The sequence below is a fragment of the Rattus rattus genome, chromosome 1 (assembly GCF_011064425.1).
Source record: "Rattus rattus isolate New Zealand chromosome 1, Rrattus_CSIRO_v1, whole genome shotgun sequence".
Lineage (NCBI taxonomy): Eukaryota > Metazoa > Chordata > Mammalia > Rodentia > Muridae > Rattus > Rattus rattus.
This window is the reverse complement of record NC_046154.1, coordinates 108,809,272-108,825,886: the sequence shown is the minus strand read 5'-3', so window position 1 is coordinate 108,825,886 and position 16,615 is coordinate 108,809,272. Positions and strand designations below refer to the sequence as shown.

Genomic DNA, 16,615 nt, shown 5'->3' with positions numbered 1-16,615 from the left:
CTCCGAGTCTACTGGAAATTCACCCGGGCTCCTAAAGAAAGTGGTGCTTTGTTTACCTTAACTCTACACTTTAACTTTCTTTTTCTCAGCCAGTTTCCCTGCCCTGCTTTTGATTACATCTTTTGCCTTCCAAATTGCCATGCCCAAGTTCAAAAAAGCAAAACAAATCTCGTCATTTTACACAAGCCCCACCAACAAAGGCGCACTGTAAACTTTAACAGGCACAAGACTGAGCAGTGATATTATAGTTCATGATGGAACAACCATGTAGATTAAAGTCATCCCATGAAGAAAATGCACCAAGGAGTGGCAACGTTCTAAATACAGGTTCTTGAAGATATAACCTACATTACATTTTCTAGTGGAAGCCTAGATTCACTGTTTAAAAACCTCAGGATTGGAGACTATTAAAAGGACAGGGCTAAGGGAGGTGCTGGCCAGATTCATCTTCTGAAAAATCGGCACACAGAGTTCATTTATAGAGGCCAAAGGAAGCTCACAGAAAAGTTCTACGGCCAGGACCTGAACATCTCCACAGTGTCAGCCAGAGGATGGAGCTCCTCACTGAACTAGTTTACCTGTGTTTAACTTACGGTGAGTCTACAAGACAAGACTGTTTTTGAATATGGCTTCACAAATTCTAGTAAGTTTTCAGTCACTGTTGTAGGCCCATGAGACATTCCTTATTAAGCTGATTTCATAAATGAGGATGGAGGCGGAGGGAGTATGGACGTATGGGAGGTTAAAGGGCATCTCCAAGGTCAGAAGCACCAGGAGTACCTGGAGGAAGAGAGAATCCCTGGTTCACTGAGCTGGTGACTCACACCAAGCCGAGGTGCAGGCTAATACTTGGCTTTCTCTGTTTGCTTTCCCATTACCTTTTGAAGAAGACTTGGAAAAGCGAGCTGCAGATATTTACGTTCAGGTCATTCATTATGGTATTGCCTTCTCAGTGATCTCAGTATGTCAAATAGGACTGAGAGAGCACAAATAACGCTGCAATAAATTTCACGTCTCTGATGTCTATTGATCACCAGGGGAATGTTTTATTGAGAAGAGAGAGCCTTGGACCTGAAATGACAGACCTTGCTTAAAGATGTGGAGTTTGAAGTCTGGGCCAACGGCACAGGTTCCGAAGACAGAAGGTTTACACTGGATGCTGGCCCACCACCTGCTGACTCAGGGGTGGGAAGTTACTTCAACTACCTCAGCTTTCGTTTCCACGTGCGTGCGTAAATGGGAAGCAGACTACAGCATGGCTGAAGGTTTTAAGGGGATTAAATAACTCAGACTAAGGGCTAGCTGGGCATGGTGATGCAGGCCTCTATTCCCAGCACTTTGGAAGCTGAGGCAGGAGGATAGCCATGAGTTTGAGAACCTTTAGCTTCATAATGAGTGTCAAGCCCTCCTGGGGTCAGATGGCAACCCTGTCTCTAAAATCCACAGTAAAGGAAAGAAAAAGAGACACCTAAGAAAAGACAGAAAAGGCAGGGAAGAAAGGAAGAAAGGGAGAAGAGGGGAGAGCTTAGCCGTGGTGGAGAAATGCTTGCAGTAGAGGGCAGCATATTGAATACAAAAGTGTTGTATATAAGGGACGGAATTGGAAGCTTGTGGTGTATTTGAAGGACTAGCTAGAAAAGAGATGTTGCCTTAGAGACACATGAGGGAGAGATCTCTGCATGCTGGGCTAAGAGATTCCTAAGGAAGGCAGCACCATCAACAGGAACAGTGACCCTTAGGCAGATCGCACCATCTCCTAGGACTTTCTACTTTGTCTCCGAAAGGATTACGTGGCTAATGACTAAGAGTAAGTCTGGTTAGGGTTTCTGGCAAGCAGAGAAGGAATAGGGCCAAGCAGAGAAGGAATAGGGCGGTAAATTCAGGATGAGTATTTCGTCTAGATAGAAGAGTGGAGAGATCAGAGACAAACCTCGAGTTTACAGTGCTGCCAGGGAAGTGCTGGGCATCTGTTCAACATGTTCATGAGAGAACAGACATCTGTAGAGAAGCAGGAACTAAATATGAGTGTTGGTGTTACACACCTGTCATCCTAGCACTTCGGAGGTAAAGAAACGGGAGTGGAGGTGGGGGCGTTCAAAGTCATCCTGAGATACAGACTACATGGAGGGATGGTGAATTCAGCCTGGGCTATGTGAAATGTCTCTGGAAGAGGGAAACATAGAAAGGACAATGAAGAATCAGAGAGGTTTCTTCCCACAACTGATGGGAGCAGATACAGAGACCCGTTACAGCCAAACATTAGCGGAGCTCAGGGAACCTCCGGGAAGAGGAAGAGGAAGGACTGTAGGAGCCAGAGAGGTGTAGGACACCACGAAAACACAGCCCACAGTATCAACAAAGCAGCACTCATCCAGGATCACAGAGACTGAAGCAGAAACCATAGAGCCTAATGGGTCTGGGATAGGCCCTCAACATACACACTGTGGTAGTTTAGCTTGGGCCTCATGTTGGACTCCTAACAATGGGTATGGGGTGTCTCTGACTCTTTTGCCTGCTCTTGGGGCCCTTTTCCTCCTACTGGGTTGCTTCATCCAGCCCCGATATGACAATCTGTGCCTAGTCTCATTGCATCTTGTTATGCTGTATTCGGTTGATATCTTTGGAGATATGCTTTTTTTCTGAAGGGAAATAAAGGAGCAGTGCATCTGGAGGAGAGGAGAGGAGGAGATAAAGTTACATTTTCTGTAGATATCTGAGATTTGATGCTATTCGATGACATTAGGGGAAAACAAAACAAAACAACAACAAAACAAACAAACCCAAACAAGCAAAAGCGACAACAACAACAACAAAAAGAAAAACAGCAACAATTAAAAAAAAAAAAAAACAGCAAAGGAGAACAGTTTTCAGAAAGGCTCAAACCTTTGCCAAGAAAACGTCTTGGCAATGCAACTTGGCACTGGCTGCTTACCAAACCCTGCAGGTATTTGGACTCAGGAGAAAAGAACACAAAGTCAGGACAGTTAACTCCATCTCTGGGTCACTGGTCTAAAATGTCTGGCTCTCATGAGTCAAATGTCGTCAAGGTCCTTAAGGGTCAAGCAACCAATGGGAACTTGGACATCTGTGACAAGGCCCTCTGCTCTCAGTGTTTCTCCCAAGTCCACAGCAGTGACTCATGGTTTCCTTGGCACCTTCTGTAAATTGGTTTCCTTTATTCAGCCTTTGGGGAACAAAGGTCAGGATCTTCAGTCTCATCAGAAGCATCGATGTTTAAGAATCCTGGCTGCAGCAGGAAATGCTTAACACGTCCACCTTAGTTCATTCTTACCCAGCTTTCTAGCATGGCTTTCAGTCCTCATGCATCCTTCAGAAAAAATACTTTTTATTGTCTTTCGACAATTTTGTTTTCCCCATTAGTACTGTCTAAAAGCCTAACTAGATCAGTTATCATAGATCATTTTTTTCCAGGATATCTGGGTGATTTCTAAAAATAAAAAAATAAAACCCCCAAAACCAAACCAAACCAAAACAAAAACAAAACAAAACCCAAAACAACAAAAACAAACAACAAACAGCAAGTAGATAACTCAGTTGTGATTTTAAACATTAAGTTGACTTCAGAAAACTGTCTATACCACCTCTCATTAGTTCAAAACACATAAATGACAGCAAATAGCTACTGTTTCCTTTCCAATAGAACAGGGTCATTTTTTCTTTGGGCTTATGGTACCAGGGATCAAATCTAGTTCCTTACCCATGCTCATCAATAACTCTACTAACCTCAGACTAAGATGATTTTTTAAAATCTACTTCACAAGGGCATGACTTGAACGTGGTTTGTTCCTACAAAATTCATGTTGGAACTTTTTTTTGTTGTTTGTTTGTAACTCCTTGCTCCTCTGTGGTGTGTGTGTGTGTGTGTGTGTGTGTGTGTGTGTGTGTATGTGTGTAAGTCAGAAGACAACTGTGGGAGTCAATTCTCCCCTTGCACCTGTGGGTTCCAGGGGTTCTACTTAAGTAAGCATCTTTGCTTACCAAATAACTCAACAGTCAGTCATGCTGAAATTTAATCTCTGTTACGAAACATGGTGGGAAAATGTGAGACCTTGGTGAGGTAGCTAGGATTCTGCCCTTAGGAATGTGGACTGTTCGCTTAATATAATGTATAGATTAAAGAGCTCTCTCAAGAGTATGTCTGTCCTATAAGCCAGTCTGACTGGGTTTTTGCTTTCCGTCTCTCCTTGTGGTGCATTGCCCTTTCTTAGGACTCTTCCATAAAGAACCACCAGATACAGTCTTTGGACCAGAACTGTGAGCCAAATTAAAACTCTTCATAACTTCCGGAGACTGAGATATTGTGCTATTAGCAACAAAAAATATATATATATATATATATATATATATATATATATATATATATATATATATATATTATGCAACTATATAGATATATCTTGCATATGTATATACATATATGTGATGATTCCAGCTAAGTTATAGTGATTGAGCTTCTAAATGAAATAGATTCCCAATCACCATGAGATAAAGTGGTTCAGGAAGTAAAATTCATTAGATTACCCTGGTAATTTATAAACCACAGCTGATTCATTTTTCCTCAGGTTACTGGCAAGGCGTTATCAATTATGAACATCAATCTACCTCAGAAACCATTTTAAGAAAGGCAAACCATGACTCAGCAGATATTTGAAGATAAAACAGAACAGCTAAAAGGAATTAAAAACTCACATTTAATTAAACTTCCCTCCAAGTGAAGGGAAGAGGGTATTACCAGTGAGAAGGAGCACAGGGAGACCAGATGGGAAGAATCCACTTGAAATAGTTCAATATTTGGATTCCTTCCTACACGAGCACTGGGAAACGTTCGACACTGTATTCCAACTATCCATAGGACTTTTTTAAGTTCGGCTCATCCTCGTCCCAGATGCTTGACCCTTTCCTTAGGTAGGTCTGACTCTGCCATGGAAAACAAGTCTTGCAACATTTTTTTTTTTTTTAAAAAGAAAGCAAAATGTTCTGTAAATAGATGAACTATTATGCTAAGTAAACATGCCAGAAGTATTTCAAATAAAAACCGTGGGGACCATAGGGGCAGTACAAAATGTCCAAGGAGAAATTAAAAAAAAAGAAGAAATGTAAAGCTGTAAATCATGTGCTTCTGTGGCACGAGAATCACCCAAGCAAACATACTTAAGGTCTGTGGGCACAGGGCGAGTGGCCGTCTACTGGAAAGACAGAGCTGGTGGAGAGCACGAAGGGAGGAGCCGTCGTGAAAGAACAGCTGGGAGCACAAAGCAAAGCAAAACAAAACAAAACAAAACAACAACAACAAAAATCACAGCGCCCGCCGGTGTCCTTTCCATCATTCAAAAGAAAAAAGCACCAGGGCTCCGCCTGGAAAACCGAGCCCTCTTCTTCCGTCCAATCCCCTTTTAGCCTGGCAAGATGGATGTCTTCTAGGCACTTCCAAATAATGAGACATCATTGTGGGATAAAATAAAATAAAGCCGAGAAGGGGCGTGAAATTCTCGTATCGTAGAGATCTTCCTGGGGCCCCTGACTTCTCTGGGAAGTTAGGGAAGCTGCACACAGCCCCTCCGGAAATGGACGTACAGCACGGGAGAGTCCGACGGAGAGTCTGAAATGTTAAGGACTCTCAATCCCTGATTCTCATGGATCCTTTTAGGCAGTTTGCCTATGGGCAGATGAATAGGTGGGTTTTCAATGGTTTTCAAGCTACCCTGTAGCCCCAGCTTCCACCTAGGTACTTTGCCCTACCATCCTTTAAAAGAAACTCTCCAATTAGCTGTCTCTACGGCCTCAGCAGACCCTCCTGTTGAAGGAAGGAAGCCAACAGATTAGCATAGGAAATACCTGACTTCTTACTTTTTAAAAGATATTTCTATTTATTATATTTAAGTACACTGTAGCTGTCTTCAGACACCAGAGGAGGGCATCAGATCTCATTACAGATGGTTGTGAGCCACCCTGTGGTTGCTGGGATTTGAACTCAGGACCTCTGGAAGAGCACTCAGGGCTCTTACCCGCTGAGCCATCTCTCCAGCCCATCCTTTATAACCATGAGACACTGAGACCAGCACTGCAGTTTCTGAGCAAATCGCCATCTACTTTCATTCTCCAGGGAAACATTAAGCTTCCTGAACCCACATCCACAAGCTGCAGCTCAGCACTTCTGCAACTCGGGACTACACAGCAGCTCCCCGAGAGACAGCTGGGGTTCCGCTCCTTCTATCCTACCAATTTCGGTTAAAGCAGTGGCTTTTGAGCGTTCTTTCAAAAGTTCCAATCGATGTCAAGCCAAGTTCAATCTGGAAGCACAGATCTATAAACAAGAGTCAAAAGTACTTGGCGGCCATAGCAACCATGACAGCTACTGTCCCTGAAGGCACAGAGAGGGAAAGGGCCCCGGAGCTGGGCTTCAGCTCTCTTACCCGTTAGTTTCCTGTCATGTTAATAGGTAGAGTATCTCTGCATTCGCTCTACGCCCAGCACACCACCACCACCACCACCACCACCACCATAAAAGACAAATGAGCACTGGAAGACGCTCGTGCGGAGACTCCTCTATTTCCACTCTCACAGCCATTTGATAAGATTAAACACAATTAATTTATTGTAAGTATAAAGAAAACTGGGACGGGGAGAATTTATGTAATAATAACTGGCTTAAGAAAAACTTGTCTAATTACTATACACCCCAAAATTGAAACGTGGACACTGAGGTTTAGAAAGGTTCCTACCTACCTAATGTAGAAGAGCTAGGATGTAAACACAGAGCGACCCCAATTCATGACTTTAACCAATGTACACATGGGCATGAACTGAATCCTATGCCGTGCCCTGAAATGTTTTAAAAGTAATTATGGGGGGCTGGAGAGAGGGCTCATCGGTTAAGAGCACGGACTGTTCTTCCAGAGGTCCTGAGTTCAATTCCCAGCAACCACATGGTGGCTCACAACCATCTGTAATGAGATCTGATGCCCTCTTCTGGTGTGTCTGAAGACAGCTGCAGTGTACTCACATACATTAAATGAATAAATATTTTTTAAAAAGTAATTACGTTTATTTATTTATTTATTCATTTATTGTGTATGTGTGAGCACACGTGTGCTCGTGGGCACACAGTCACATGCCAGAGTGTGCCTGTGGAGGTCTGAAGGCAACTTACAAAGGTCAGTTCTCTCTTCCCTTCTCGGGGAGCCAGGGCTAGACCCTGAGTTGTTTGGCTGCTCAGCGAGGTCCTTGGGCTGCACAGCAGCCCTCTTGCTGGCCCCACCGTTTATCATCCTGGTACAGCGGGGCACTCACATTGTAATTCAGAGAGCTGATTCTATCACACTCCACCCATGACTGTCTATGCTCAGGGGTCGTTCTGTACATTTTAATCCCCTCCTCTCTAAAACACAGGCCTTGGATCGCGTAGGCCTTTATTCAGTTCCGAGGGGTCTTCAGAGCCTGTTCTTCCTAACTTGACTTATTTTCAAATGTGCTAGTATAAAATATTCATGAAAACACACTGAGTTCACTAGAGGAACTCTTGGATGATTTTTTCCCCCCAAGTCAAGTGCTAGAAGGCAGAAAAAAAATTTTTTTTTATTGTGAGGCGACTTAACATTTGAGCTCAGAGTAAGAAATTATATTTTACTGTCGACATTAACAAACCCCTCCTTTCCAAGCATCTCTTCTTTCTCGTCTTCTTAATGACTTTGGGGGTTTTTAATGTATTCGTTGTATATTTGCACAGGTATTCAGTTACAAGTGACTCTTAAAAGGTAATAATCAGCACATAAAAGCAAGAATAGAGAATCTTAGGAGGTGTATGTAATACCCACCTGTGCTACTTGAAAATACCACTTTGACATTTACAGGAAGTGGTCCCTTCCTAAGTCATGTCCCTTCCGACACTTTGCAATAACAACATACAAGAAATTTCTCGTAAGTAGTGCATTAATCTCCATATGCTCAGCCTGTGGTCAGATAGACCCTCATCTTCCAACAAATGGATCACCTATTTTTATAATGCAGTGTGTGTGTATAGGTCTTTTGTCTGCATGTACACCCTGGGCACAAGTGTGTGTTTCGTGCCAAGGAGGTCAGAAGTGGGTATCGGATCTCTTAGAAGTGGAGTTACAGAACCCAGGCCTTCTGGAAAATCAGCCAGTTCCCCTGAGCTCTGAGCATCTCTCCAGCCCACGACCACCTATATGAAATTTGCAGCTCCCCTAGTCTGCTTTAGTAGCAGCTCCAGGAGGTTATTTTCCAGTGACCTACTTTAAGCATACTTCAGAGCTTTGCATTAATAGACATGCTTAAAATCTGCATAGTGCAGAATCCCTGATAGCATTGGGACTGAATTACAGGGAAGGTAATGACCTCTTGACTTCCCCACTCCCACCCCAGTACTAGATATTGAACCTACGGCTTCACACATGCAAAGTGCTCCTGCACCGAGCTGCATCGTGAACCCTTTGTCTCTAAACTTTTGACAGAATAGACCATCTAAAGCAAACTGTTCTGAAACCTCTTTACAGAACTTCATGAAAAATGTAGGTGCCTGGACACTTTCCCAGGCTTATTGAATCAGTTCCTTGGATTAGGGCCCAGTGTTTCATAAGCACCACAAGCAATGGTGTGGTGATGTGCATCAAAGTGCAGCCTGTCCTTTCTCTCTTCACCAAACAGTAGTGGACGATGAGGGTGATGGTTAGCTTTAATTGTCAATTTGAGACAATCTAGAATTACCTAGCAAGGGAGTCTATCTGGGGGATTGTCTGTATTAGGTTAGGTTGGCTTGTGAGCGCATCTATGGGGGACTATGTTGCTTGCTCTAACTAGTATGAAAATACCTAACCACTGTGGGCAGCACCATTCCCTACGCATGCATGACATGCCAACTATATTAGAATGGAGAAATTGAGCTGAAGACTAGCATCCATGCATTAATTCATTGCTCTTTGATGCTAACCCTGGGTATGATGTCACCAGGTGTTTCAAATTCCTGCCCCTTTGACTTGTCCTCTATGATGGAATAGAACTTGAAATTGTAAGCCAAACAAACCCTTCTCTCTTAAGCTGTTTTTCTTATTCACAATGGAAAAGAAAACTAGGGCAATGAGTCTGGTACAGCGGCATATACCTGTAATCCCCGGATGGATTAAAAAGATCACAAGTTTGATGAGGTCAGGCTGGTCTACAACAAAACAAAACAAAACAAATCACACACACACACACACACACACACACACACACACAAGAAAACAACAAATCTCTCAAATACTTGAATTTTGTGTTGGTGATGCATGTAACTCAAAGAGAAAGCACTTACTTAACAAAGACAGTTCCTTAGGACCACATCCCCAGCCCACATACACACGAGGGAGGGTAAACCCAATGAACAGCTTCTACTAATATACACAGAATTTAGAATAAAGCACATATCGTCTTTTTAAATATTATTACTTAGGCCTCAAATTAACAAGAGACTTGAAGAAAAGGCCCATGATCTATGCTTCCAAAATCACTTCCTCCTCACCCCCTGCATGCCAACCCATATATCAAATATTCAACACTGAACTGAAGAGGCGGTAGTCGAAGGCTGTAGGGCTTTGCTCACCAGACCTCAAGTAAAGCATTCATACTCTGTCAGCTATTTTATGGCTTTCAGTGCTAGGGAACAGACTCAGGGCCTTGTGCACACAGGCAAGAATGCTTTTAAATCTGGAATGCCTTGGCATGTCAAGGAATCAACATAAATCCTGTGTGTGTGTGTGTGTGTGTGTGTGTGTGTGTGTGTGTGTGTGTTTCTGACTCTTCACTGAGAGTAAATTAGCCAAAACCTAACTACAGAACTCAGCTTTCATTTTCAATTCTGTTATAAACATCACACACACACACACACACACACACACACACACGCGCGCGCGCACACACACACGCACACGCACATGCACATCAATCCACAAACTGGTAATGCATATCTAAGAGCAGAGCTCATTGATTTACATACTAATATCAATAAGTATATTTTATTTCTTTTCTCCAAATAACAACTCTTATTTCTTCCCCATACTTGTATCAGCTGTGTTCCCTACTCCATTTTAAAACTACCTTGAGACACAGCGTTGGGAAATTTTCACTGAATTTTCCTTTCTTTCTTTGAGTCCTCACACAGGACTAGGCTCTCCTCCAGCGCACGATTCTCCCATCTCAGCTTCTTGAGTCCCTGCCTGTGTATGTCAGCAGGCCTGGCTCAAACTCTGATGGTACTGAAGTCATTCTCAGTGGCCCAAGTAAATATAAAATCTCTCTCCTAGGTCGGGAGAGTAGGAAACGCTGCATCTCAGTGATGCTTTGCCCTCTGACATGGGGCTTAACAGAGGTGTCAAGCGAACAAAGCAGGAAGCTGGCAGTGATGAGGACGCAGGTGTACACAATGGCTGTTGCTGAGAAAGGACTTCCAGTGTCACAAACATGGAGGTGAGTGGCTCTGCTCTACCATGGTGTGGAAGAAGCTCCTCCTGCTGCATCCACTGGGATCAAACATCTTGCCACACACGACAGTCTTTGTACTGATGGGGAGCATGGCTGTCCTAGGTGTCCTGTGGCTATGCTTCCTACAGGAGCAGGAAGGCACATGGCAGACATAGTCACACAGAGAAACCCACTCAGTAGGTAACAGGCAAAAGCCAGTCAGTCACTTTGTTGGTGTGCAATGGGCCAGTTATACAGAAAAATCCTCCACGACCTAAGCATCTCCCATTTGCCCAGAAGAAGCACTTCAGACTTGTACAGTGATTCCTTACCTTAGAAAGCTGGGAACTCCTGTCGGGAGTGCTCTGAACCTATGTGGTCAGCAAGCACAAGGGAAGACTTATAGATGGCAAAATCATTCTTTACTTACCAGTTTTGTAATGTCTTTTACATTATCAGTCACAGGATTCCTGCAGATCTCCTGAGTTTTGACGAGAGGATTAAATAGGAGCAGTTGAAGATAAATGCAAGTGATAATCCAAGTCTAAACAAAGAACAGAAACATTTCTTGGTGTCCATCAGTTTTCAAAAAAAAAAAAAAATCCAGAATTATGCAAACCAGTAACACCTTATACCATATGTGTTAAGTGCAAATATGCCAGAGCGGGGGGGGGGGGTGGTTGTTTTGTTTTGTTTTAAGCTGATGGCTTAAATGTTAAGCATTCAAGCTGCTCTCACCAAACTGAAGAGAAAAAGAGCAACAGCCACAAAATACTCCTGGCTTCCATCCTGTTTGAATTACTCTTTCAATGGCTTTACTGTCGGTTTCAACGTCTGTGGTAAGCCTCCTACAGCCAGTTTCTTGATGGCAATTAGGGATGAACTTGTAGCAACACGTAACAGAATTATCACTTGGGGGGGACCTCGGAAAATGGAGGAATGCATGAAATTCAGAGCCTAAGGCTGAAGGGAAGCACTCCCTTTAAATGTGGACAATTTGGGGAGCAGAAATACAACCATGAAAGGAGCCTTCATTTAGACCTCTAGACTAGCACACTGCCCCTCGGTTTGACAGAAGGGTGTGTTTTTAGATCGAAGGCAGAATTTAACCTAATCTTTACGGCAGCAAGAGAATTATTATGTGCAGACAGTTTGTTTACCACTTATGGGAAAACATGTCCTTCGCCAATAGAAAGATACTTTTGAATGGTGGCAAAAAATTCTCTCTGTCCCTCTTGGTCCTCCCCCCCCCGCCACCCCTCTGCCTCTCTTTTTCCCCTCTCTCTGTCTCTCTCCTTTACCCACCTCTCTCAGTTTCACAGACACATACACCCCTCAAAGAAAAATTATACATTACACTATGGATTAGTTATTTTTATGCATGATTTGTTTTTCTTTCTCACAGTATATTATAGACTTTTCCAAACTTGAGCATCTGATTTCCTTTTTTTTTTTTTCTTCTTCAAAGATCTTCAAAACACATACAATAGTGTCATGCATACAAACATCCCTCAATATGTGTTTGCCGGATGAATCCACAGCCAAGACAGAAATCTACTGTCACTCCCTAATTCAGTAACCATTTACAGAACAAGGTTCAGGAGGCAGAGATCGTCGCAGCAGTCGCCAGGGAGACAAAGATGATGAAGATGTCCTGGAAACTCAGAGGCAGGTAAATAAATAATACCTCAACCCATAATAAATGTTTTGGGAAGACAGAGAAGAAAGCAATTAATCAATTAATCTTAAGGGGAGACAAAAAGTAGGAAAGCAGCGTTAGGGAAACCTAGAGAGAAAGTGTGACATGAATCAGGTTAGAACTAAAAGCAAATGACTGTAAACACTGATAAAAGATGACCACTGCAGAAAAAACTGAAAAAACAAAGGCGTGTGGAAATATTTAAAAGCATATTAGATCTTTTAGGATGTAGCATTCACATATGACATCTAAAAAAATTACACAAAATCACATTGTCAATCAATATCTGCACACTGACACACTGGACCACACGACAATTTGTTTTATTTGCTATTTTTTCACTATGATACTGCATCTGTAGATACAGTGGTTTGCACATGGAATTAAAGCCTCTTATTCCCTCACTCCTTGGGATCTCCTTGAGCAGTAATGGTACCTAAGTTTGTTTAAGGATTATTTTGAGCACTGTGGGGACATAACTCTTCATTACACCATCTCCCTTAGACCACAGTGAAGACCAAATGGTTCAAAGGATCTGTCTGGGGGATCCCTGTTTGGGGGAAAACTTGGCACATAGGTTTTCCCTTAATACCACAGTCTTCCTTCATAGGTATTTATTTTATTGTGACTTTCTTTTACATGGCTTGATGCTGAGATGTGACTCCTCCTGAAAAGGATTTCTCCAAGGCCCTTTATCCTGATAAGATTTGGGGAGCCTCCCTAAGGACCTTGGGAACTGGCCAACCAAGAATAATGTTTGTATTGTAGATCCTAGGAAATATGGAGGCAGATGATGTCTCATCTTCACCATGAACTATTCCTGGGACCAAATGAAAATTGGGGAGAGGAAAGGGGGTAGAGGAGGGAGAGAGAGAGAGAGAGAGTGAGAGAGAGAGAGAGAGAGAGAAACACAGACAGATACAGACAGGCACAGACAGGTATAGACAGACACAGACAGAGAGACAAGCAGAGATATATAGACAGATAGGCAGACAAAAGTTTCTCATTCATTCAGGAAATAGTCATTAGGTACTTTATTGAGTATATATCATGTACCACATATCTCTCCAGATGCTATGCTAGACACTGAACATAAGGGCAGAATACCTCTACTTCCATAAATTTCACCTTTAACTAGGGAGACAAACAGAAACAGGAACAGAACTGTGCTATATAATCCAATATAAAATCTTAAGACAAAGAATCATTAGAGCCAAGGAGAGGGATTGCTATTAAAACCCTTAAAGTGAGATTATTTGAACCTGGAATCACAAACAGGCATGATTGTAGGTTCTGAGAGTCACAAAAGAGCCAGGTATGGGACAAGCACACCCAGTTTCATTGGGCTGTAGTAGGTTACACACCAACAGCTGTTGTGGTTTTTACATACTGGAGGTTTGTGGCAAGCATCATGTATTATTGATCAAGTTTCTTGGTGCCAATTCCAACACTTCTGATGATCCGCAGCGTGTTTAGCAATAAAGTCCTCTTAAATTTCACGTTGTGTGCATGAGTGGGGTTTTCTTTTCTGTATGAATATCTGTGCACTGTGTCCATTCCTGACGTTAATAGATAGTTTGTCAGTTACCAGGTGGGTACTAAGAATTGGCTGCAAAAGCAGCCAATATTCTTAATTTCAGAGCCCCCAGGAAAGTATTGTAATTGAAGTGTGCATACTGTTTATTTAGACATAAAGCTGTTACACAGTTACTGCTAGACAGTATAATATGGGTATAAATTTTATCCATACAGGAAAGATTCTCTTTACTGTGACGGTTATTTGTGGTTATGATGTTTGGAATGGAACCACATGATCTCCAGCTTTAGAGAAAAAACGAAGACAGGAAGCAAAGAGCAGATACAGCTGAGCTGCTCCCCACTTCCCGCATCTCTAATATCCTCTGCAAGCCACCGAACGCATGGTACGTGTGTGGCAATGACAGAAGACAGGTGGACAGGACTACCGCTCTTCCTGTACTTGCCCTGTTCAGTGGCCCTTCAAAGACACCGAGAAGCATCCATCCTTAAACCAGTGTGGCTGCCAATCACCAAGACCAACCATGGCAATTAAGCACTTGTGATACTGTGTTTGCTACCTAAAATCTTCAGCTATATGCTCTTGGGTAAAATATGAATGTACACCTTGAGTTCAAGTTTTGGAAAGAATTTTAGGGAGGATCAAATACCCTGGCACTCTCCAGTCTAAAGAAAATGAAAAAACCAGAGACAGTCTTTACCTTTGTCCTTCTAGGATTGCCGTACAGGTGAAAACTACTGGCTGACATTTTAAACACAATGATCAAAGGGTACCTCCTGGGAATTTCACCCCAAGGACTGGATGGAACTAAAGTACTCCACTTAGACATCTGTGGGGAAATGATGCTACTGGGAAAGCAGATGCCAAGTCCCTAAGGTATACTGAAGGGGACATCTTTATTTAAAGAGCAGGAGTAAACCAGGAACAGCAGATGGCATCAGAGAAAATACAGAAGCAAAATTAAGGGTATTGCAGCCCATAGTCCAGTTTTCCTGTGAATGAAACAAAATTTATTGTGGAATTTTTAGCACAGGAGGGATGTGAGCGGACCTTGAATTAAAATAAAACAGAGGCAAGTTAATGAGGGCCCAGGGGTGGAGTGCCTGCTAGCATGTAAAAATCCTTCAACTGAATCCCCAGGACCACAAAAAGTAGGCAGAGTGGTGCAAACCTACCTGTAAACCAGCATTCAAGATCTAAATGCAAGTTCAGAGGTCAAAGTTCAAGGTGATTCTCAGCTAGATAGCAAGTTTGAAGCCAGCCTGGGATATAAGCTACCCTGTCTCAAAATGAACTAGTTAATCAACCAAGTTTAATAAATAAGTGAGATGACTGTGATTTCTTTAGGGTAACAAATGGTAGGGACATTTTAAGCAGAATAAAATGAAGAGGTACCACTAAGTGTTACCACTATAAGCCACCAAGGAATGATAACAAAAAATACATTGATAAGAAGCACTTAAGAGTCTGGGCCTCTGAAGGCTGAACCCTGGGTCAGGAGCATCTGGTGCGTGATCTGAGAGTCAAAGAAACTCAAAGATTTGGCCACGTATGGGCAAGGCCAGAAGTTACACTATGTGTGTAGGGTAACTTGTGCAGTTTTCCAATGATACCAGGTCAGGATATTTGAATCTGGATTTGTGGTAGGGAATTGGTTGGGACTGAAACTATAAATGTGACTGCCTTCAATAAGGAAACGGGATTCTACACAAAAAAGAATGAATTAAGTCACCCAGGGACTCTACATAGAAAACGAACAAAGACTGAACATCCTGCAGTGTCAAAGATCAGATCCCACAGAAGAAAAGAACTCATGCAGGACCTAGACAGGTAGACACACCTAAGGAATAGGAAAAATCACATAAAACCAACAATTAAGTACAGTGTGTGGCATCACATAACTACAAATCCCCTCACTTAGAGTTTTGAGGCCGGTGGACCACAAAGTTGTCATAGATTCACACAGTGACACCATGTCTCAATAAGAAGCAAAAGAAGAAGGTGGCTGGACCAGATTATGTCAAAGACTAAGAATCAACCATTGGATTAAGCAACATGGAAGCCATTGGTTAATACTAACCAAGAGATTTTTATTGAGGAAGCCTAAAAAGACTTGCTTGAAGAGGGTTCAAGAAGCAAGAGAAAAAAGTAACCAAGAAGAATATGAAACTCTTTTGAAGGCTTTCCTCTCAAAGGAGAGCAACTTAATAAACAGACTACAAAAATAAAAACAAAACGGAGTGGTGATTGACAAGGAAGTATGAGTTTCCAGGGGCGGGTATTCGAAAGAAGTTAGAAGCATCAGCACATTTGTATTCAACACGGGATTATCCAGGGAGAGAAAACAGCTGGCTTAGAGTCACATATCTGAGTACAGAAGGTGAGATGGGTGTCTAAAACATAGCAGCTGGCTTCCATTAAAAGTATAGATAGCTCACCAAAAAAATCATGGAACAATAGAATAGATCATTTTAGCTGGGAGCAAAGCAATACAGGGAATAAAGCTATTTGTTTCAAACATTTACTATGTATTAAGCAGCAAATAAAACATAATTTTAATGTATCCTAATTTTAAAGATTAAGATATCAATTTGATTTCAGAATAAGTGAAACCAACATACAACATCAGGTATGTCTGATTCTAATCTCTGTACTTTTAAACATAACATGCTGTCCCAAGACTACAGGAAATCTGTCAGAGCAATTATAAGAACACTGAGGCATATCTCTAGTACTTTAATAATTTTGCAAATACCAAACATATGGGCACACATTTGTTCCATATTTCATGCACAGCTGAATATTCTGCACCATTCAGATGATCATACTTTTTAATATATGTCCTTTGATAGTTTCTTAAAATACAATTAAGACAGATTGCTACAACAATTACAAAATAATTTCAC

At 42.1% G+C, this 16,615-nt stretch overlaps 1 protein-coding gene across 4 annotated transcripts in view; it reads right to left on the bottom strand.

Annotated features, from left to right (window-relative positions):
- The window catches only part of Kitlg (KIT ligand), an 82,808-nt gene that overhangs the window by 36,046 nt on the left and 30,147 nt on the right, over positions 1-16,615 (bottom strand). For all 4 annotated transcript variants that reach the window (XM_032904655.1, XM_032904661.1, XM_032904638.1 and 1 more), the window contains exon 2: positions 10,904-11,017. In XM_032904655.1, coding sequence (XP_032760546.1) covers positions 10,904-11,017 — 114 coding nt within the window. The remainder of the gene's footprint in view (positions 1-10,903; positions 11,018-16,615) is intronic.